Here is a 25,043-nt window from a genome sequence, read left to right on the forward strand (position 1 = left end):
CATAAATGTTTGAAGAAAAACAATGCTCCTCCTGGGCATTGTTTTGATAATGAACATCTCTTGAACATGCCTAGGCGGACAACAGAATCACAGCCTATCACTAGTCCCATATTGAAGGCTTTTTCAACTTGGTATGTACCTGATAGAACTTGCACTGTAACCATGACAACTCCATGCTGTATGACCATCTGATTGACCACAGTTGTGTGAAGAAGTGGGTGATGACTCTTTGGTGTTTTTTCAAGCTTTAAAGTCCATATTGAATCTGATGACTTATCTTACAATTTGAGAAATGAAATAATTCCAAATTATCATAAGCACTAAATTAACATATCAATTTTCCCATATATTTTACTGTAGCTTTTTGGAGTTAAGGTGATTTGATAGTTTAACAATAAAATAGTTGATACCTTCATGAGTCTTCTTGTCTAGTTTCATTCTTTGTTGGGAGAAAAGTAAATGATTGGCATAATTGTAAAATATCAAAGACTGTCTTATCATGGGTTGACTAGTATATACTAGTTGACTAGTATAGGCATAAAACATCTTAATGTCTTTAAATGTTGTGTAGTTTAAACATTTATGGAATCTTTTGCCTATTACCCAAATGTTTCTTGTTATTAATAACTATGGCCAAAGAAACCACATTTTCTTCCCTATGGTGGTAGACAGTTGTAAAGAGTATAATGCTGCTGAAATAATTTGGGTAGCATTATGTACTTAAGAATCAAGAAGACCTGGGTTTGAGGCCCACTTCTACTATATCATTCTGAGGAAAGGTCCATAGATTTCACAGGACTACCAAAGCAGACCATGACACAAAAAAATGATTAAGAACCCCTAAGAAAAAATGATTCACTCAATAAAGTCCTCACCTATAGATATAGGCTGGAGGAAAGTTAGAAATAGAAGTCCGAAATAAAATCTGTGCTCTATAGAGGTAGCAAAGAGGTACAGAGAACAGAGAATTAGACCTAGAGTCAGAAAGACATGAAGACATTCCAACTCAGGCACTTCCTAGCTTTTTGACCTGAGTGACTCAGCCTCCATCTTCCTGAGTTTTCTTTTCTCTAAAATATAAATAAAAATAACACCTAGGGGCAGTTAGATGATGCAGTGGTTAGAGCACCAGCACAGGAATCAGGAGGACCTGAATTCAAATTTGGCCTCAGACACTTAATAATTACCTTTATTTAAGTGATTGTCCTAGGTTGCAAAGATAATAAGTGGGGACTTAAGACTTGAATTCAGATATTCTAGATCAGACTTGATGTTCTTTCCACTCCATCAGGCTGCCAGCTGGGGTTCCTAATTCCTGCTTCTAGTCACTACCACAGCTTGAGGCTAAAAATTCAAAAAACCATTTTGGAACATTTGATAGATGGCAGAGGAACCTTAGTTTGAACTTTGTGTTTGATTCATTTTAGAGTTAAAGGAAGCTTCCCCTCCATGTCTTATAAGTAGTGAGTGTCCTTTTTATATATATTTAACACTATCTCCTTTCTCTAGAGATTCTGAGGTAATAGTGCCCAAAAAGATGTTGAATAGAAAAATATGCTATTTAAGCTCACAGGATACAATTATTGTACAAGTGGGATTCTTTTTGAAATGGTTATATTTGCTTTGTCTCTGCCAAGCCTGGGCCTATGTCTTACATAATCATTTTCCAATATATTGTTTGACTGAATATTAGGTGAAAATTTTACATGCTTTATCAAGAAATTATGTAAGTCTTCAGCCTTGGTTGGTCTGACTTTGCTTTAATATGGCTTTGACAGATGATAACTGCAAAATAAAACATCTCAGCATTAAAAAAAAAAAAGAATGTGATTAGTATACCATATCTGCATCACAGTTAGGAAATTGGGCAGTTTTTCCATTCTGAAATAGTCAACAACATAAATCTGAGGTATTTTGGTCTTCAGATGGTTCATCCTTGTCACAATTAGGTTCCAGAAAAATTGTCACTGGTTTTCAGGTTAAAGGAGAATGTGTGCTTTTTATTTTTTTTAAGGTTTTTGCAAGGCAAATGGAGTTAAGTGGCTTGCCCAAGGCCATACAGCTAGGTAATTATTAAATGTCTGAGACCGGATTTGAATCCAGGAACTCCTGACTCCAAGGCCGGTGCTTTATCCACTACACCACCTAGCCACCCCTGAATGTGTGCTTTTTAAAATCTTTTAAAAATTTTTGATGCGAGGCTGCTAAGTTGTGCAGTGAATAGAGCACCAATCCTGGAGTCAGGAGGACCTGAGTTCAAATTTGTTCTCAGATACTTTATAATTGCCTAGCTGTGTGACCTTGAGTAAGGTACTTAACCCCATTAATTTTTTTTTAATTTAAAAGTCTATCGATGATTTGTTTCACTTGACTGATTATTTATTACAAAGGGTTTACCTTTTTTAGGCAAGGCAGAGAGAAAATAAATGCTTGGCGACTGAGAAAAATTACAAACAAAAACAAAAACTTAATTTTTACATCATCTTGATTTCCCAATATATCCTTTTCTTTTCACTTCTACCACATAATGCAATTCCTTCTATCAAAGAATAAAGACAAAAGGGATAATTACAAATTACAAATTTAGCAAAACTAATACACATCAACCAAGTTTTACATATCATGTGCAGTATTATATAACCATAATTTCCCATCTCTGCAAAGGAGAGAAAGAGCTACATTCTATCTCTGTATTCAAGCTTGGTAATTAAATTTTCCCAGTAGTTTCCTCTCATTATTGTTTTTGGGTGGTGGTGGTAGTTGTGGTTTTCTTTCGAATGGCATGCTTTTAATTATTAGATATATTATTTTATGTTTTCTTCTCCTATTCTCTTCTTTTCTCTTCCCTCTCCTCTCCTCTCCTCTATCCTCCCCTCTCCCCTCCCCTGCCCTCCCTTTCCCTCCTTTCCCCTCCCCTCCCCTCTTCCCTCCCCTCCATGAACAGCTCTCTTTTGTTGAATGCTTCTTTTTCATTGCTGGTTTAGACTCAGGTTATTTTGGGTTGTAGTTGAATTCCTTTCTCCTTTTGAAACATACTCTTATTTTTTTATATATTTTCTCATGAATGAGGATAATCCTATTATTCAAATGTCCTTTCCTTCATATTTGAAGGTATTTTTCCTGACAAATGATAAAATTTGTTATCCATCATTGACTGTTAAATTTAAGCTTTTCATAAGTAAATTATTTTTTGTTGTGATATTGTATTCTTTTGGTTGATGTTTTGTTGTCTAAATTCAGAATACTCGATAGCTTGCCTGTGTTTTTCCCAAATTATGATATTCAGTGGGTTATTTGTTTGTTTTTCTTTTATCATATGCTTCTGGTAGAGATTGAATTACCTATTCCCACAGCTTCATGCAAGAGTCTCTGGAGCTGCAGGAAAGTCCTAGATCTTAGGAATCTCAGGGGATGAACTTGGTTCCAGGAATCTTTCAGTCCCTTTTCATTCAGGTCAATGTACTGTCCTTCCTCAGGTATTCCACTTAATTTCTTCCTCAACTGTCTCCCTTTCCTACTAATAGTATCACAATTTCTCTATTTCCTACTTCTTTCACAGTATTATATGTTCAGAGATCCCTGGCCTGGGCCCTTGGCCCAAGTCTACAAATATGCTTATGTTCATGCCTCAAGTATATGGAAGATGGTGGTAAAGGTATACTGTAATTTCTAGATAATAGAATCCATAAGGTACTTGTACAAGAATTCTCTGTTCTCTTCCTGTGGTTGTGAATTTAACCCTAATTAATGTCAATAATTTCTTTTTAGGGAGATTAAGGATTGAAGTTTGCAGAAAGTGGCTAATCCATTGTCTTACTTTTCTCTGGCAAGAATATATTCTTACAAAAAAGAAAGAAAAACTTGTAGGCTATTACCACTGCCTTTTGCAGGACCTAGAATTATGATTATTAATTTATAACTGGAAGGAAATATCTTATCTAAATCATTTATCTCATATTATTTAATTTATTTTATACCATCGTGTATCTAGTCATCTAGATTTTCAACATCAAAGTCATTCTCTTCTCTTCTTTCTCACTCACTTTTATTTAACCAAATTCAAAGTCTTGTTGATTCTATTAACATTTCTTGTATCTGACTCTTTTATTCCCATTCTACAAATTCAGAGTCTCATTACTACTTGCCTAAATTATTATAGTAATCCCTAACTGGAATTCTTGCCTCTAGTTATTCTTCTCTTCTATTCATTCTCACCTCACCTCCTGGACCACATACATCCAGGAGGAATTAATCCTTTTTATTCTGGAACCACCATCCTGGGGTCTCACTGATTTGGTTGGTGAGTGCCTCATTTAACATCCAGCATTTAGACAGCCTCCAGCCATGGTTCTTTTTGCTTCTTCCCAGACACCTAGATGTTGCCTTCCCCAGATACCCCCTGCCCCAGCTTTTCTGTTGCAGAACCTCCTGTAAAAGAAGATTATATACTGGTCCCTTATATTTTCACTCCTCATCTCTGTAAATCTCCAAAGAAAAATAACTTTCCCTGGCTACCACTCATATATATTATCCAGTTTGAGGGCAAGGATTCTCTTCACTTCTTTGTTTCCCATTAATACATGCAAAACACCTTTGAAAGTTACTTATATAATTTATTATACATTTAAAATATAAAAGAAAATGGAAATTATAAAGATTAACAATTTTATGTACAAAATTATCTTTCTGTTCTACTTTGTATTTAGACATGTTGATCTTATTTGGTATTTGTCAAATTCAAAATAAATACTTTTTAAAAATGGTTCTTGACATATAGAAAGCATTTCGTAAATGTCTTTTCATATTCAATTGCCAAATTAATATTTCTAAAGCACTGGAATGATAGACTAAGGTCAGAGTATGTTATTCCCCTTCTCGTGAAAATTTTAGTGATTACCTCCTTATTGCTTCTAGCATAAAATTTATCTCATGTTCTTGTCCTTATATATTTGTATTATATCACTATATAGTTTGTATATTAGGATTCTGCTGGAGAAAGTTCCTACACAAGGATTTATACTAGATTGATTCTATTCATGAAATCTTTTTGATTTTATGTAATCATAATTGTCTATTTTTCTCCTTTAATACTCTCCTTCCCTCATTTAGTCAAAAATTCTTCCCATTCATAATTATGAAAAGTATCTTCTTTCTTGTTCCTATGATTTGTTTTTGATAAGATCTTTTATATCTATTTCATGTATCTTTTTTAAAACATTGGAATATAGTGTGAGATGTTGGTTAAAACCAAATTTTGGCTTTTTTTTTCCAGTTTTCCTGGAAGTCTTTATTGAATAGCTTGTCCTTCTCTCAAGACTTGAGATCTTTGACTTTATTAAATATATGCCATTAGGTGTGTTTGCTTCTGGGTCTTGTGTTTCTAATTTGTCTCAAAAATCAGCTTTCTAATTTTTTGTTTATTTAAGGCAATGGGGTTAAGTGACTTACCCAAGGGCACACAGCTAGGCAATTATTAAGTGTCTGAGGCTGGATTTGAACTCAGGTCCTTCTGACTCCACAGTCAGTGTTCTATCCATTACACCACCCAGCTGCTCTTTCCAATCTTTTTTTTTATCAGTATTAAGTAGTTTTGATGATTATGATTCAGTAGTATACTACAGAGATTTGATGCTGCTAGGTTCCCTTTCTATTTTTCCACTCCCATTTTTCCCTTGAGATTCTTGAGTTTTGTTCCTTCAGATGAACTTTAATGTTATATTTCCTAGTTCTGTAAAGTAAGTCTTTGGTATTTTAACTGTCTTGATATTGAATAAGTAAATGTATTTAGGTAGAATTGTTATTTTCTTTTTTGGCATATTTCAGCCATGAGCAATTAATATCTTTTCAGTTATTTAGATGGATTTAATTTTCTGTAATGATCGTTTTCTCATTATAATCATATAATTCCTATATTTATCTTGGTGTGTAGACTCTAAAATTTTTATACTTTGTGTAGTTATATTTATGCACATTCTCTTTCTATCTCTTCCATGATTTAATATAATCATTCATATACATTATTTTTATTTTGTGCTACCTCGTTGAAGTTGTTTCTGTTTTTTAGTTGAATTCCTAGGTTTCTAAAAGTTGAGCATAATCATATTCAAAAAAATGTGGTTCCCCCCCACCTTGGCCTATATTGAGAATAAAATTTGTCAAAGTAAACTAAGGCATATTTTCACTAAGCATGATAGCAATTTATTAGCAGAACATGAATCTGTCAACCAAGTAGGTCAAATGGATACCTCGCCTTACCACAAGAGAAGGAGGTACAATTTCTTTTTAAACATAAAACATAGAACAAAACAGGGTAGGTCAGGAAAATAATACAATTGGTTATAAAGTTGGCAGTATCATGGGAATGAGGACAATATGATTGGTTATATTAAGAAGAGTGGACTAACACTCACCTGGGGCCAGCAATCCTTCCTCTCTGTCTCAAAGAAATTCTTAATTGATGTATTAGACCCATTTGCTGCTGACGCTATGGATACTGGACCAAGGATAACAGACTCCCTGGCTCCTAGGAGGGAGATAAGGTTGTTTTTAATTGGTCAAGGATGGACAGTAAAGTTTGTGGAAATGTATCAGTTGTGACTGCAGGCCTTCAAATATAGCAAACAGATGTCATGGAATTTTTCAGGAACTGAGGTTATGAGGGATAAGAGGTTTTCTTGACATTCAGCGATTTGCAGGTGGTGCTGAAAAAAACAATTCCCTTTTAATTAAAATGCTTTATGAGAGCATTGAATTTCTAAACTTAGCTCAGCGTTTTTCTTTAATTAAAAGTGATCAGTAAGAAAACTTTAACTAAGTCTTTCCTCCATAGCTTTCACTTCACTTATAATATGATGCTTCATTTCTTCCAGGTATTCCTATAGTCATTATATAGTTCATTTTTTTCCTGAGGCCCTGCTCATAGTTATCATGATATTATTCTCTTCTTCTGTATTTGCGTCTTGGGCATTTCTTAATTCATATTATTTCTTCATAGTATTCTATAGCTTCTTCTATTTAATCATATCTCTATCCTCTGATTAGAACTTTGTGAAAAGATCAACCTTTTGTCCCTCCTAAACTTCTGAATGGGTCCTGGTTTGTTCCTTGACTTGATTTTCTGGAATCTTGCCCTATTGTCTTACACCTTCACTGATGTATCTGAGGTCAAAACACCAGCATGTTTCATGACTCCCTGGAAAGTCTATACAGAGCACTGTGGTCTTCTCGGTCTTTTGGAGTATCTCATGTTGCAGTACTAGAGATGTGTGGCCTCCCACAACTTCCCTGTCCAAACACACCAGGCTTTTAACTGCCAGCATCTCCTCCTTAGCTATAGGATAGCTCAACTTCCAGGTGCCCCTGGAGCATCTCTTAGTGGTGCACTTGCAGAGTTTTGGTTTGCTTATCTGTGTTCAGTGGTTTTCCTGTTATGACCATTTTCTCAATATACACAGGTTTCTGGCTATCTTTTTGGGAAGTCCTTGGATAGATGAAGACACTTTCTCTTTAAATTTTTCTTATTATTTGATTTTTTAAAATATTTACTGGCCTATATATATGGAGAGTTGGGTTCTGCTGTGACCTTTCAAGTCAACATCTCATCCACAAGTTCCTAGAGAAAGTATTTTTTATGAGTTTGTTCTTTACGCTCTGTAATTCTACTCTTATTTCAAGAAGAAATTTTTTTTAAAAAAATTCCTTCTTGATGTTTCATTGGACTCTGGCCAAAACTTGTATTCCTTTTTTTTTTTTGCACAACTTGTTTCCCACTTTATTTGGCAAGAATGTAAGAATGTTGCCTATTCTTGTAGAGTTAAAGTCAGTAGATAAAAGAATCTCTTATCATTTTATGATACTAAGTATAAAGAAAAACCTTGGGGTGGCTAGGTGGTGTAGTGGATAAAGCACCAGCCTTGGAGTCAGGAGTACCTGGGTTCAAATCCGGTCTCAGATACTTAATAATTCCCTAGCTGTGTGGCCTTGGGCAAGCCACTTAACCCCATTTGCCTTGCAAAAAAAAACTAAAAAAAAAAAAAAAAGAAAAACCTAGTCAACCTGGGATCTTATTTCAGAAAATAAGTATAGCTTCATTGCTATTATTCATCAAACTTGACTGCTAGGTCAGCTCTCTTTCCATGACACCATAACTTTCTCTACCAATCTGTATGTTACAGTAAAAAAAAGAACTTAAAAAACATTTATTAAATATCTGCTTATGTGCAAGGGGCCAGAAATGAAGAGACAAAAATTAAATAGTTCCTGACTTCAAAGACTTTATATTCTATTGGGAAAGGAGGGAGAGGAGTGTTATCATTCAGACATAAGCAAATTTAAAGTAATTAGAGGTTAATTTCAAGAGGGACAGAGCAGAGGGCTTCAAGGGCTTCAAGGTGGCTCCTGGGAAATGTTTTGAATGGAGGTAGGAATTCCCTTAACAGAGATAGATAAAGGTGAGAGGGACAGTGTGTTCCATTTCTGAGGGGATGGACTATACAGTGGCAAAAGCAACTAAAGATAAAATTGTCATTCATGGAGAATTGCTAATAGGTTAGGTTGATTGTAATACATCACAGGAATGGGAGTAATACTTAATAAGCCTAATAAGATAAGTATAAGGGAGTACTGTTAGATAAAGCTACACAGATATTCTGGTTCCAGATTGTGGAAGATCTCAAATGACAAGCTGAGTTTGAACTTCATCTCTTTATTGCACAAATATGGAAGTTGTAATCCAAATTTATGAAGCTAGTCAGTAGCAAAGCTGAGAATCAAACAGAAGCTTCAGTGTGTTTATTTACTGGTGGGATATCCTGTGTCTATGCATAGAAAGTCATTCATCAAAACCCCAATCCAAATGTTCCCTCCTAATGGAGCCTCTACGGTCCCCCATCCTTAGGCACCCCCTATGAAACAATGTGTGCAATTATGTATTTATGTCTTGTCCCTCTACTATTTTATACTTGCTTGATAAAAATGTGCTTTGCCTAATGATTCTGTTCCCCCCATTCCCTATAGTTCTCTACAGAAGTAAATGTTTATAGAATTAGTCACATAGTCAACATGTCTTTGAAGTCAAATTTTAATACTGGCCTTCCTGAATCTACTTTGAGCACTTAATCTGCTGTATCACCTAGATAAAAAAGTGGGGACCCTTTTTTTCTGCCAAGGATTTTATGGATATTTATACCATCATTCACAGGTCATACAAAATTATCAGTTTAAAAATTAGCCTGCTACATTTGGCCAGAGATTTATATTTCAAACCTAAAAACCTCCTATATTTATTGAATTTCAAGTTCCTATCTATGATTGCCATGACAGTGTCAGACCAAATGATTTCTTGGGCCTAATTACAAACTTCCTTTTCTGCTCTCATTCTATGATCTATTAACATTACAGGAAATGTACTCTTTGAAGGCACAAGGCTCTAATAGACCAGAAGAAGTATACTGAATTGCTATGCAGCACCTCTCCCAAGTTCATGCAGCTCCATAAGTTGGACTGTTAGAATTAGCAAGGGTCCTTAGCAATCATCGACTGTTTCTCCTTCATTTTGCAGATGAAGAAAATGAAACTCAGTAAAGAGAAATGGCTTATCCCAATACCTTTTTTTTTAGATTTTTGCAAGGCAATGGGTTTAAGTGGCTTGCCCAAGGCCACATGGCTAGGTAATTATTAAGTGTCTAAGGTCGGATTTGAACTCAGGTACTCCTGACTTCAGGGCTGGTGCTCTATCCCCTGTCTGCCCCACCCAATAACTTTCAACAAGTGGTTTGGATTTATTTATAACAGCAGCACCAATAATGACTCATATTTAGGGGGCAGCTGGGTGGTGCAGTGGATAGAGCATCGGCCCTGGAGTCAGTAGGACCTGAGTTCAAATCTAACCTCAGAAACTTAATTGCCTAACTGTGTGACCTTGGGCAAGTCACTTAATCCCATTGCCTTAAAATTTTAAAAAACGACTTACTTAGCACTTTGAAGTTTGCAAAACATTTTCTTCACTATCCAATTGGTAGTACAAATATCACAGTATGTATTTTAGGGATCAGAAATCTAAGGCACAAAAAAAATTCTATAACTTGCCCATGATTCTACTGCTAGTACATGTCTGAGCCAGAATACTGAACCCTAGGTTTTCTGACTTCAAGTTCAGCATCTCTATGTTACATTACATTGTTTTGTGTACCACATATGAATATAGAAAGGCACTGGGATTTTGTAAAGGGTGGAAATTCCCTACACAGAAGCAAATCTAAACTAGTAACTAAGTTTTATCAAATAGGGCCTAGGGAGTTGCCTAAGATATAGAGAGGATTGTATGACTTTCTTAGAGTCATAAGTTTCCTAAGATCAGGAGGGCAACTAGGTGGCACAGTGGATGGAGCACCAGCCCTGGAGTCAGGAGTACCTGAGTTCAAATCCAGCCTCAGACACTTAATAGTTACCTAGTTGTGTGGCCTTGGGCAAGCTACTTAACCCCATTGCCTTGCAAAAAAAAAAAAAAAGGATCCTAAGATCATAAGGGCATAAGGATCAAATGGAACATGAAATTAGGTCTTTCTGATTCTTAAAATATAGCACTTCATCCAGGATACCAAACATGACCCTTTTCTCATAATTCTTAGCTGTTTGAATGATTCGTCTGGTTAAAATTCTGAGAATGAATGAGACTCCTCTGATTCTTTCTACCAGTAGTTTCCATAGTGGAGTGTGTGAGAAGAAAATATTGAAACTGCTATTTTAATCTCAAAGAAGATGGAAATATATAGCCAAATTTAAACAAAAGCTTACATAATTTCTGGATGGGATTAAAACAATAAATATCTTGAGTTAGTTTCCTCAACAAATCCATTTCTTCCCTTTGAATATCTATATCTTTGTGAAATATTTTTTCAGTTGTTGAAACTATTTGATGCTCTCTATAACATGCTAAACCAGGGTTTTAAAAAATAATGAGCCATATTCAAACACATTGCTCTCATTAAAAAGTACAATAATTTTAGTGAGGTTCCATGCTGTTAAATAAAATTATTTTGAAATATTTCTTTATATTTTTATATATTTTACAATACTTGTACATATTATATTGCTATAATATGTATGATAATACATATATGTATATATATAATAGAAATACATTCTGGAAAATTATTTTCCCCAATTACATATGAAGACAATATTTAACATTCTTTTAAAATTTTGAGTTTCAAATTTTCTACTTCCCCCATTGCTCAGATGGTAAATAATTTGATATGTCATACATGTTCAATCATGAAAAAACGTATTACTATACTACATGTTGTAAAAGAAGACACAGACCCAAGGAGGAAAGAGGGGAAGATAATATGAAAAAAAGTGAAAAATAGTTTGTTTCAATATGTATTCAGACTCATCAGTTCTTTCTCTGAATAATGAAAGCATTTTTCATGATGGACCAGTTATTTCACTGGCATAGAAGCTACTAGATAAAAACTGCCTAAACCATGACAAATTGACAAATACTTTGCATTTTTAGAGCAGATATTCTTAACTTGGGTTCTGTGAACCTGTGTTTCAATTAATGTAAATTGATAATTCTATTTGAATATAATTTTTTGTAATCCTATGCATTTTATTGTATGGATTTAGAAACATTATTTTAAGTCTGTATAGACTTCATCACACTCTTAGAGGGATCCTGATACACAAAAAGGCTAAAAATTCATTTTAGAGGTTTGCCTAGGGCAATATGGAATTTAGGGACTTGTTCAGAGTCATTTACATACACACACAAATACATACACACACACACAAATATTTTACTGGTAGATATGCACCATTAAAAAACTGAATATAGTCTGTTGTTTTTAATTTTCCTTGCATATATCATATATAACATATATAACAGTTAGGTGGTACAATGGCTAGAGTACCCTCCCTGGAGTCAGGAAGATTCATCTTTCTGATTTCAAATCTGGCCTCAGGCACTTGCCCAGGGTCACAGAGCCCTGGGCAAGATGCTTAACCCTACTTGCCTCAGTTTCCTCAGTGATAAAATGGAATGGAAAAGGGAATGGCAATCACTCCAGTATCTTTGTCAAGAAAACTCAACCTTGGGTCACAGAGAGTCAGATATGACTGAAAAATGCCTGAACAACAAGTTTTTTACATGTTGTTTCTCTTGAGAACAGAGAATGGTTTTTTTGTATTCCCTATACTTAATATAATTCCCCAGCACATAGTAAGATGCTAATAATTATGTACTGACTGACTGCTATATTTTATGTTATACTACAGTTGATGACAAACGAGTGGAGTGCTAGGGTTCAAATCTATACATCCAACACTTGGCAAGTCATTTGACCTTTCAGATTCTATAAAATGCTCTCCATATCACAGTTACAATAAGAATCAAATGAGATTATATATCCTGTACTTCAAAAACCTGTTGTTGTTACCACTGCTATTGCCTCTAAGTTCCCTGATAGAATTTTGGATTCAAGGAGTTTATTCATTTACTGAATGGTACATAAACCAGTTTTGTTTTCTTTTGTTTTGTTTTTTTTAAAGCTTCTGAGTCCCAGCATTAGATTTAATCCATGTGTGTGCCCAATTGACAGATGAATCTTCAGCTTGTGTCATCTGAATCTATGAAACTAGAAAGTACAGAATGAACTTTTGTTTTTAAAAGTAAAGCTCAGTGTCGTTTCTTTAGGAGATTTCAAATTTTTAAAAGTGTGATTTGAGGAAATGTGTCAGTTTTCTATTATCTGTCCCAAATGCCTGGGCTATAATCAATTATTCCCACTGATGTCACTTTTTTAAAACATGAGGCAGATTTGGATTCTGATGAAACACAGGACATTTCTATGTTTTGATATTAGTCTAATATTTTTATTTTGTTGAGTTTAAAGTTTGTAAATATATGTTTGGGTTAAGTAAAGTTATCACTGATAGAGTAATTAAAAATAATGATTTTTATATAGCACTTTGTTTTGCAAAGTGTTTTATATGTTATATATATTATGTGCATATATAATATGTAAAAATATTCTCATCTGATCCTAAGACCACCCTATAGGTGCTTTACAAAGAGGTAAAATGAAGTTGTGATAGATGTGAAGGATCACTTAAGTATTTTCGTTTTTGTTTTTTGGGGGGTTTTTTTAGGTTTTTGCAAGGCAAATGGGGTTAAGTGGCTTGCCCAAGGCCACTAGGTAATTATTAAGTGTCTGAGACCAGATTTGAACCCAGGTACTCCTAACTCCAAGGCCGGTGCCTTATCCACTATGCCACCTAGCCGCCCCCTCACTAAGTATTTAAGATGCAATTTCATCTCGGTTCATGATTAAAGTACTTTAAAGTGGTCGGGCACTATAACCACTATGACTGTCCTAGATGACTAATAATAATTAATGATTATGTAATTAATACTAATAATAGCTAGCATTAAGACCTTAAAAGTTTGCAAAGCTCTCTGCAAATACTTCATTTAATCCTATGAGGTAGGTACTGTTATTATTCCTATTGTTCAAATGAAGAATATGAGGCAGAAAAAGGTTAAATATCTTGGGTTGAATTTGAAATCAGATATTTCCAATTCCAGGTCTTGCACTCTATCCTGCCCTGTACCACAAAGCTGCCCAGAGTTTTTTTTGCTCAGAGGCTTTAGAATTTGGAGAGTACTATTCATACTTTTATACTACTTCTGGATGCAGCAGCCACTGAGCTTAGCGCCTAGTTAGCAAAAGTAATTATTAAAAATATAAATGTACTACTGGGTGACATGATTGTTCCCTATCCCCAACACATCACCTCTAGGTATGTTTCTTCCCAACTTTCTTCCCCAACCAAGTCTACCCACCTGGCAGCAGTCTTGCATTATTAGCTCAGGGTCTCTTCCTTCAGGCTTTCTATTCTGAGATCTAGTCTCTTTCCAAGGTCATTCCCTCATTTCCAACTGTTTTTGTTCATTTTTTAAAAAATATTTTAAGTGTTTTTGTGCTTTTTTGCCCTGTGACCATTTTGACTCTATTCAGAATTGCTAGTTGTAGCTCTCTGGGTAAAGGAAGATCTGGGATTTAGGGATAGATGGGGGATAAGAGAATCTGGTTTTTATAGCAGTTGTTAAAAGCAAACATCTGTGTGAACAAGCTCTGACTTTTGTTACCCTCTCCCAAGTCCTTTACCAACTTGACATTTCTTCCATTTGGCCTGGATTTCCATTATCAAATTGTGTATATAATAGCCCATTTTTATTAACATTTGCTTTTTTCCCATTTTCTCTTTGTATAGTACGAGATGCAAAAAACTTAATCCCAATGGATCCAAATGGACTTTCAGATCCCTATGTGAAGCTGAAACTTATCCCTGACCCTAAGAATGAAAGTAAACAAAAAACCAAAACTATCCGCTCCACCTTAAACCCACAGTGGAATGAGTCATTCACATTGTAAGTAGAAACCTCTTCTCTTCTTCTCTAGGTAAAAGAGATCATTCTTTCCCTCATTTCTTACCTAGCCTTAATCACTGAATAGGCTTTGCCTCAGTCAAACAGACCTGGGGAAAGACCTTAACTTAAAAAAAAGTCAGTCTCCCACTGAATCGAAGGCCATCTCCAGTCATCCTGATTTATATCTTGCCACAGAACCCAGATGTCTCTGGAGAAGAGAGTGAGGTTGATGAGTTTGCACAGCCCTCCCTCTCTTAAATCTAATTAACTTGTACATCATAGCATCACCTTCCTCAGGCCATGGTCCCCTTTGAGAATGAAGGACAAACAACAACCTGTGACCAATATCAGCTGCCCCACTGGGGACCCAACTATCCAGTTCATTGAGCAATACAGCTCCTTCCTTCTTTCCTTCCTTCTCTCCTTCCTTTCTTCCATCTTTTCTTCCTTCCCCCACTCCCTTCTTTCCCTTCCTCTTCTCCCTCTGTCCACATAGGGAATCATACACTTGCCTGTAGGTGTTCTGCCCAAATGATTGTAAATTTTGCTCGTTGAAACTTTTTATCTTGGGATTTATAGGTTAAGATTTCTTAAGGACCATACCTTAAACCCAAAATACTCTTTCATTAACTGGTCAACAATAGGTCCCAACTCAAGCCTCACTTGGTCATTCATTGATGGTCTTGATGGCTCAGAGTAAGTGTAAATAGCAGTTCTTTCTGTTTTGGCAAGAAACCCTGAGAATCTTACCTTCCCAGATTGATTTCTTTATTTGGACTAGGTAAAAGAAGCCATTCTTTACCTCATTTCTTATCTAACCTTAATCACTGAATAAATGTTACCTCAGTCAAACTGAGATCTGGGAAAAACCACTATATCCAGGGCCATCTCCAGTCATCTGATCTATATCTTGCTATTGGACCCAGATGGCTCCAGAGGAGAGTGAAGCTGGTAACTTTGCACAGCCCTCCCTTACTTAAATTCATTTGCATATCATGACACCACCTCTGTGATGGCATGTCTCTTCAAGAATGAAGGACAAATAATAAAAATCTCTTCTCTAATAATGCATCCCTCCTGTGTGTGCTCCATTCTTGTTTTTAATGAGCTATATTTATTGCAAATAATCATGATATTTAGATTATTTCCATGTCTTTATGACTATGATTCTCTTTTTTTAGGGTAACGAATAAACAGAATGTTACTATTATCTTCTCTATTCTCTAAAGAGAACAATGAATTCCTGAGAAGTAATACAGTGAAGTTGGGATGTCATTGGGAACAATTTCTCTCTGATTCGTGCTGAGATGATGAGCATGTGCTTTTCTTTCTCTCCTTCTTTCTAGCAAATTAAAACCTACCGATAAAGATAGACGGTTATCTGTTGAGATCTGGGACTGGGACCGAACAACAAGAAATGATTTTATGGGTTCACTTTCATTTGGGGTATCAGAGCTTATGAAAATGCCAGCAAGTGGATGGTAAGACCTCATTTAGTCAAATATATCTGCAAATAAAGTTATTTTTCTTAAAGCTTTGCTTAGAGAATTATAAAAACTCTTTTCAAAGGAGTCCAAACAACTTCTCCAGAAGTGACTGAACAGAACCTACTTGCTATATCTGATCAAACACTGCCTTCCTCAAAAATTGTAATCACTGGTTGAAGGGAAGTGTTGCATAAACTGTTGTTATTGATTTGAAAATAAGTAAACTTACAGTTTTTTCCCATTTCTTTGAAAGGTATAAGTTGCTTAATCAAGAAGAAGGTGAATACTACAATGTGCCCATTCCAGAAGGGGATGAAGAAGGAAATATGGAACTCAGGCAGAAGTTTGAAGTAAGAAAGAGAAGGAAATAGCTTGATTTACCCTTCCTCTGACTAAGCAACATTTCAGACCATTAATCTGTACCTTATAATGATCAATAATGTTCATTAGTTATTTGCTTTAAAGCATTGATGCTATATTAAACTAGCAAGATAAAATGCCTCTAAGTGCTCAGTCTGCAGTCAGAAAGACATGAATTTAAATCCTGCCTCTTGATACTTAATAACTTTGATTATAGACTAGTCACCTGCTCTTGTATACCTCAGGGAACTGCCTAGAATCTATCTAGTAAACATGAATGTATTCCAATCTGACTGGCAAAGGGAATTCCCACAATCAGGGTTCTTTATATTTACAGAATCACAATTTCTTCTGGATATTTCTTTGTAATTTCTTTTCTTTACTGTCATTAATCATATGAGCAATGAAAAACTGAAAAATCTATAATGGACTAGGCTAAAAGAATTAATTATCTTGGGTATATATAAAAAGGCATCATCATAAATACACAGAGCAATGGTCTGGAATGAGGAAGGCCTGAGTTCAAATTTGGCCTCAGACCTTTCTAGCTATATGATCCTAGGGAAGTCATTTCACTCTTGCCTGAGTTCCTCAACTGCAAAATGAGTTAGAAAAGAAAATGGCAAATTACCTTAGTATCTTTGCCAAGAAAATATTAGTTGGGGATTAATAAAGAGTTAAACATGGCTGAAATGACTGTACAACAATAATATATAAAAAGCTTAAGTATTTAGGTTTTATAAAGAAGTGATTGTTTTTACCATAAGAGAATAAAAAAAGTGTTTTATTTCTCTACTCAAGAAGAAAAGCTACAAAACATAGGTATATGACTGTGGAAGCTCTTTTAAGCAGATTTCACTCTGTCTTTTCAATGCTCTTGGACAGATCTATCAAGTCATTCTTCAAGTAAAATGCAAATTCTATTGATTTCTCATTTCACCTCAATCAATAAGTTCATTTTAATTTCTAATATCATTGCAAATATCTAACTTCTTCCTTCCATTTCTTTATCAATTTTTTTGATGGAGAACAGGGACTGGTATTAAACAGATTCTTTTTCTCTAAGTTGTACTTTTGTTCCAGATCAATTCTTTTGTTTTTTCTAGTTTTTTTCTATTTACCTCACATTTTAGCTTCATTAATAATTATTATAATTATTGATAATTAATCTCTCTCTGGCTAATGTCATTTCAAATTCTCTTACTCTTCATGAAATAAACTAGAAAGTTAATGATTTTTCCTGATATAAAAGAGAATCTATATATAGCGCTATAGATATAAATATGCTTTTATATATATATAGACATATGCATATACATGTATTTACATGGATTGTTCATGTGTGTGTATATATATATATATATATATAGTACTTTCAAGACAAAACATGTATGAGATCTTACAGGTAGATGATACTGTAGCTATAATGTTGGACCTGAAATCAGGAAGACCCAGGTTCAGATTCTGCCTTACTTACTAGCCATGTTACCCTGGATAAGTCACATCCTCTCCCAGTCTGTTTCCTCACCTGTAAAATGGAAAACTTAATAGCACCTACCTCACAGGGTTGTTGTGGGGACCAAATGATATAGTCTGTACTATGCTTTGCAAATCTTAAAGTGCTATATATAAATATCATTATTGTTGTTGTCATTATTTCCCTTTTCTAGTCACTTTTTTCTCTCAAGTGTCAGATTTAATTTCTGTCCCCAAAATATATCTTATCTGGTTCCAATAAGCTTAAAAAATTGAGACAAGGAATTAGCCAAATTATTTAATTCTCCTGAAAAATAATTGGATTAGATATTAAATGGGACCATCAAATGAGCCTCAGAAATCTAAAATTTAGTGGTTGTGCTGTAATGGTCTTTTTCCCAAAAAAATTATGACCTGTTTTGGTGTTTCAAATAAGAAACTATTTTCTTACATTTTTGTAAAATGTAAACTATCTCCCCAGATGATTATAAAAATGTTCGTGAGGTTACTACACAATTGGATTGGCTGTATATGTTTTAGCATATTTTTTGTTACTAAAATGACCTTTCAAAATGTATTTGCCAATAAAAAGAACTCAGCAGTCTTATTTTAAAATATGAAGGGGGGAATGAATACATATTAACTCTAACCCAAAATGATCAAAGTTACTGTTGTTTGGACATTATTTTTTGAGGCATGGTTGGGATTCATATTTTGCAGTGCTTACAATTCTAATAGGTTTCCTCTATATGTACCAAAGAAAATTTGCTTTTTCAATTTAAGTTTATTCTGCAGAAACTTTAATTTCTATACTGTAGTCCCATACTTGTTTATTAACTTTATTGTATCATAAAGTAATCCCAGTTTCTCCATGTTTCAAGCAGTATACAACTGAGTAGTATAACATAGAAAAAAGTAGTCTGTGTCATGTTAAAAAAGTACTCTGTTACTTTTTGACCTACAAAGTTTCATAAAAACCACCTCCAAAATATTGGACAGTTTGAAAACATCATATTCTATTGGCATTTTAGGAAGATTTCTCCCCTGCTATTCACTTTCTCTTTACAAAGTCTCATATCTTTCATATTCATTACATATATATATATATGTGTGTGTGTGTGTGTGTGTGTGTGTGATTCTTGTCCATGATATTGAAAAAAAGTTTGTTCTATACATATTTCAAAGCATTTGTCTTGATTGTATATATGAAAAATAGAAATGAATGTCCATTTAGACTTATATATCCTTCAAGCTTCATTTTGTACTTGGTTGCCAGAATTGAGGTGAGAATTGAAGCCTTACTAAAAATATTCCATGGTTCTTCTTGAGTCATTTCAATTCATTATGCATTTATTTATTCACAGTCACATTACTTGACAGTTAGAATGGAACTTGGCTGCCTCAAATAATTGAAAAAAGCTATTTTCTCAATCTTCTTTTACTCAGTCTAAATATCATCACACTTTCAATTGATCCTCATATGATAAGGTTACCATGCTCTTTCCTATGCTGACTGTCATTCTCTGGATTCTCCCCGGCTTAGCAGTACCCTTCTTAAACTGTGGCACCTAGACTGAACACCATACTCCAAATGACTTCTGACCAGAACAGAGTTCAGAGAGACCACTGTTTCCTTAGGTCTGGAAGAAATGCCACCTAATGCAGTTTAAGATTTCTTGACTGACACACACTGCTGGCCATCTTGACCTTAACATCCACTCAAACACCCAGAACATTTTTCAACTCTTGTCTTAACTGCAAACTGCCATCCTGTACTTGGAAGCTGACTTTGTATCCATGTGTAAGACTTTCCATTTATCCCTAACCAATTATACCTTACTAGATTCATCCAGAAGCCCAACCTGTCAAGGTCCTTTTCAATTCTAACTCTTCCATCCATTATGTTAATTATCCCTTTCAACTTGGTATCATTTGAAAATGTGATGAACATGCTATCCATGCTTTTATACAAGTCATTGATAAAAATGGTAACCAACAGAGAACCAAGCACAGATTCCTGGCATACTTCCCTGAAGACCTTCTACATCTATATTAACGAATTAATCACTATTCTTTGAGTCCTGTCATTTAACTCTTTCTATCATCTAACTCTAATATTGCCTAATACAAGATTTCATGTTAGCTATAAGAAGTGTATGAAACACTTGATCAAAGGCTCTGCTGATAAACTGAATCTTAAGTATTCCCTTCATGTGTTGTGATAATCTTGTCAAAAAGGACATATAATTACTCTAGTGATCTATTCTTGAGAATGGCATATTACCTTTTATACACACTCTTTCTAGATGTTTATTAACCATTTCTTTAGCATTCTTTTCTAAAATTTCCATAAGAATTAAAGTCAAGCTCCTATTGTTCTTGAACAGATTTCTCCCCTTTGAATTTTAGTCCTTGGATTCCTATCTTACTCTGACTCTTTTGAAGTCTACTTTATTAAACTCTAATGTGCATTTCACACTATATCTACATTTCCTCTCCTTTATCATATTGTTGTTGTTCAGTCATTCAGTCATGTCCTCTTTGTGACCCTCTACAGGATTTTCCTATACAGTAATGGTTTGTCATTTCCTCTCCAGGTGAATCTTTATCACATTCTGGACTGTGATTATTTCCTTTCAGAATTCTCACCATTTACAACTCAGCAACTGTTTCCTTCCTTTCTACTAGTAAGAATTAGATCCAGAATAGAAATTCCTCTTGTTTTCCCTGTCTTTGGAAGTATTGAATTATCAGTAAAGCAATCAAGAAGTTGTTAACTGCTCTACTTTTGGGAAAGAGACAGAGATGTGTGTGGATAATTGAAGTCCCCCTCAACATTCATTGATATCCTTCAGAGTAATTCATCAATAAGTTATTACTGGGTGTTCACTTTGTAAAGTTCTATGAGGGAATATAAAAGAACAAATTGGGGGGCTCTTGCTATATGCAACATTGTTGGGGGAAGAAGGGCAAAGACAGAACCAAGGCTCCTTGAACATCTAATATTTGGTCTTGGACAGCTTACTCAAACCGTGGACCCTGGTCCCTCTTTCTCCCTCTCTTCCTCTACCAATCATGCCCTCAAAGATAATGTAATACCACTCTAAGGCCAGAAAGAAAGACTTCTTGCATCCAGTGAAACTGCAAACTCAGGACATTTACAAGATTTGAGCAGGAATATCTTTTGGATCCTTTCAGAGAAATTTTAGAGTAACTGAATTCCTCCAAATACCTAGAATATGATTAAGATCTGAAAAACCAAAAAGATCATTGCTGAACTAACATTTTCTACTATATTTAATAATCAATAGCCCATATATCATTCTATCTAATGAGAGTCTAAGAGAGTTCCTGCAATATTGCAATATTGATGTTATTTTACTCTTTTAGTGACTATTGAAATTTATCTTGGTGAATGGAGACATACTTTATGAACAAGTTTTATGATTTACACCTTCATGATTAACTTTCTGGTCTATAACCTTCTGGTCTCTTGGTTCCAAAAAAAGAAAGTCAAAGGACTCAATTCCAGACAATTAAAAAGCATTTTCTTCCAAGAATACAACTCTCATGTATAAACTTTGTTTTTTATCAGAGACCAAAGTTTTGGAATTGCTCAGAGATCTGTTATATCAAGTGTGAGGAAATTTTTTACCTAAAGGAACATTGTATGTTCCTTCACTTAGCAATCATCTCATTACCTAATACCAGCACCATAAACATTCCTTTATAAATATTTTTAAATATTATTGATATCTTTCTTCATCGCTTCTATTTCTTTTTTGAGATGATTTATAGAGTTCCTTTCAGCTCTAAAATTTCTTTTTTCTTCATCAAATATTTTATTTATTTTGAGTTTTACAATTTTTCCCCTAATCTTACTTCCCTCCCCCCACCCCCCACAGAAGGCAATTTGCCAGTCTTTACATTGTTTCTATGGTGTACATTGTTCCAAACTGAGTGTGATGAGAGAGAAATCACATCCTTAAGGAAGAAAAGTAAAGTATAAGAGATAGCAAGATCAGACAATAAGATATCAGGGTTTTTTTTTTCCTAAATTTAAGGTAATAGTCCTTGGTCTTTGATCAAACTTCACAAGTTGTTTCTCTGGATACAGATGGTATTCTCCATTGCAGACAGCCCCAAATTGTCCCTGATTGTTGCACTGATGGAATTAGCAAATCCATCAAGGTTGATAATTACCCCCATGTTGCTGTTAGGATGTACAGTGTTTTTCTGGTTCTGCTCATCTCACTCAGCATCAGTTCATGAAAATCACTCCAGGCTTCCCTGAATTCCCATCCCTCCTGGTTTTTAATAGAACAATAGTGTCCCATGACATACATATACAGTTTGCTAAGTCATTCCCTAACTGAAGGACATTTACTTGATTTTCAATTCTTTGCCACCACAAACAGGGCTGCTGTGAATATTTTTGTACAAGTGATATTTTTATCCTTTTTCATCATCTCTTCAAGGTATAGATCCAGTAGTGGTATTGCTGGGTCAAAGGGTGTGCTCATTTTTTGTCGCCCTTTGGGTATAGTTCCAAATTTCTCTCCAGAAAGGTTAGATGAGTTCACAGCTCCACTAACAATGCAACAGTGTCCCCGAGTTCCTACAACCCTTCCAATAATGATCATTATCATTTCTGGTCATATTGGCAAGTCTGAGAGGCATCACCTCTATTTCTTGATATTTCTTTTTTCCCTTATCTAGAGTATTATTCCTTATAACAATGAATAATACAAATCAGCAAAAGTGAATATCATATTGAAAAAATACAGTAGTTCATATTATCCTATACCCATTGTCTCCTGATTCTGAAAAAAAAAAGACAAGAGTTACATCCTTATATGTCTCCTTGAGGCCAAATTTGCTTGTCATAATTACAATGTTAAGTTTCTATTTTTTTAGGTTCTTTCCAGTAGCTATTGTGTGTTTGCATAAATGGGTACATTTGTATGTATGTGGCTCTGTTTACTTCACTTTGTATCAGTTCATATAAATTTTCCCATAATTTTCTATTCCTTGTAGTCATTGTTTCTTATACTATGATTTTTCAATTACATACTTGCACCATTAATTTCGTTGAAACATACTTGTGTCAAACTCATTTGTTGAGCCATTGTTTAACCATTCTCTAATTTGAAGAGCATTTACTTTCATCCAATCCTTTGCTCCATCAATAAAAAAAAAAAACATATAGCTTTAAATACTAGGGTAGGAGCCTTTTTATTCCACCTTTGACCTTCTTGGAGTTTACGCCTAATAGTGGGATATATATATATATATATATATATATTCTTTCTTAGAATAATTTCAACTGGCTTTGCAGGAGTGGTTCCCTTATGCACAGTATAGTGTGCCCTTATGTATCTTTATTATTATTAATTTGCATTTTGTCTTATCTGATGACATCATTACAACTACAGCTATTTTGGATTCACCAGATGCACTAATTTTTATTCCAATCTTTGATTTTGATTCTGTATATATCTTTACTTTTTAGATACATTTATTTTATGCAACAGATTCATCTGTTGAGATACAGCTTGGCTAATGACATCACAGATAGAAAACTGGCTTCAGAGTAGGGATGATTGGGATTTATGTGCTACCCGATACCTACTGATAGTGTAATCCTGGGCAAGGAATAATCTCTCGTTGTCACTAGGTAATTCCCTGAGATTACAAATTGCATATCTGCATTGCTAGGAGAAACTTTCATCAGAAATAATCTATATCAATGAAATTGCCAAGCTTGGGCTTTTTTAAAAAAATCCATTCAGTCATTCTTTACTTTAACATGCAATAACTGTTTAATCCACTAAATATGTCACAGTTTCCTTTGTATTAATTTTTTCCCTCTTTTAAATCAGTGATTTGCTCTTGTAACAAGTTTTTCTTAATTTCTTTGATGTTAGTAACAAACTCTTCCTACCCTTCCCTCACTCCTATTGTTTTCCCTATTTCAAGTTCTCTGAATTTACTTAAATTATTCATTTTACTTTTTCAAATTTATTTAGTAATCTATTTCCCTCCTTTTTCCTTTCTCTTTCCTTATCTGCTTAAGTGATTATTTCAAAGACTTCCTTTCTAAGTCCTTTTTAGTAAATTTCTTTAATGACATTCTTTCCCAAGAAATTTCCCTTTACTTTGGTCTATTTATTACTTTTCTTCTCTGAATTTTATTTTCTGAATCATATGCTTATTTGTTCATTCTTTATTCTCTCTGTACGCTACCATAGGGTTAAATCCCTCTGAAGTCTTAGGTTTGATCTCCTTCTAATCAACTTCTATTACTTTTGTAGGATTTGTTCTGTCCACTTTTTCTACTCTCCCCTTCTTAGAAATTATAGTGTGTGTGTGTGTATGTATATATATATATACATATATGTATGTATATATATATATATATATATATATATATAGTATAGTATAGTATACTCACACATTCAGTCTACTATTAAATTCTGGCATTTCTTCCTTCATAACTGGTTCCATCACTTCCTGGCAAATAAAGAGAAAAGAAAGGGAAGCAGGATCATATTTTATACTTTTAGGCTCAAAGATCATTGCAGATGCAAAGGCAGTCATGAAATTAAAATTTCCTTGGAAGGAAACTATGGCAAATTTGGATAGCATACTAAAAAGCAAAGACATAAACTTGCTGACAAGGGTCTATATAGTCAAATATAGGTCTGTGGTTTTTCCAGTAGCAAGGTAAGACTATGAGAGTTGAACTATAAGGAACACAAATCGATGCTTCCACATTATGGTGCTGGAGAATACTTGTGAGTCCCTTGGACATCAAGAAGATCAAATCAAAGAAATTAATTCAGAGTGTTCATTGAAAAATAAAATACTGAAGCTGAAGCTTTGGAAGAGAGGGGAGGAAGAAGGACCTGGCCTGCTATGATCCATGGGTCATGAAGAACTGGATATGAAGGAAAGAAGCAACAAACTTCAAAACACCTCTTTCATGTATTTCCTTTTCTCTACTTACCTATCTACTTACTTATCCTAGGTCAGACTATTCTCAACTTTTACCTGTAATATTACAATTCTAAAAGATCTCCCCAACTCAAGTCTCTCCCCTCTATAATTCATTCTCCAATAAATTGTGAAAAGTGATTTTCCTAAATAATAGGTCTAATTATATCATCCCCCTACTCAAATTCCTTTTCTTTTTTTGGCATTGAAAACTCTATATCAGTAGGCTCATTTACCAAGGTGAATAACTGAAAAAAATATTAATGCACCTACTATGTGGCAGGCACTGT

General features: G+C 34.5%; 1 protein-coding gene across 2 annotated transcripts in view; it reads left to right on the plus strand.

The window, feature by feature from the left end:
- PRKCA (protein kinase C alpha) overlaps window positions 1-25,043 on the plus strand; it is a 487,054-nt gene that overhangs the window by 384,098 nt on the left and 77,913 nt on the right. For both annotated transcript variants that reach the window (XM_074224747.1, XM_074224746.1), the window contains 3 exons: window positions 14,278-14,434; window positions 15,781-15,915; window positions 16,175-16,271. In XM_074224747.1, coding sequence (XP_074080848.1) covers window positions 14,278-14,434; window positions 15,781-15,915; window positions 16,175-16,271 — 389 coding nt within the window. The remainder of the gene's footprint in view (window positions 1-14,277; window positions 14,435-15,780; window positions 15,916-16,174; window positions 16,272-25,043) is intronic.

This window comes from Macrotis lagotis, chromosome 2 (assembly GCF_037893015.1).
Source record: "Macrotis lagotis isolate mMagLag1 chromosome 2, bilby.v1.9.chrom.fasta, whole genome shotgun sequence".
NCBI classification, from domain to species: domain Eukaryota; kingdom Metazoa; phylum Chordata; class Mammalia; order Peramelemorphia; family Peramelidae; genus Macrotis; species Macrotis lagotis.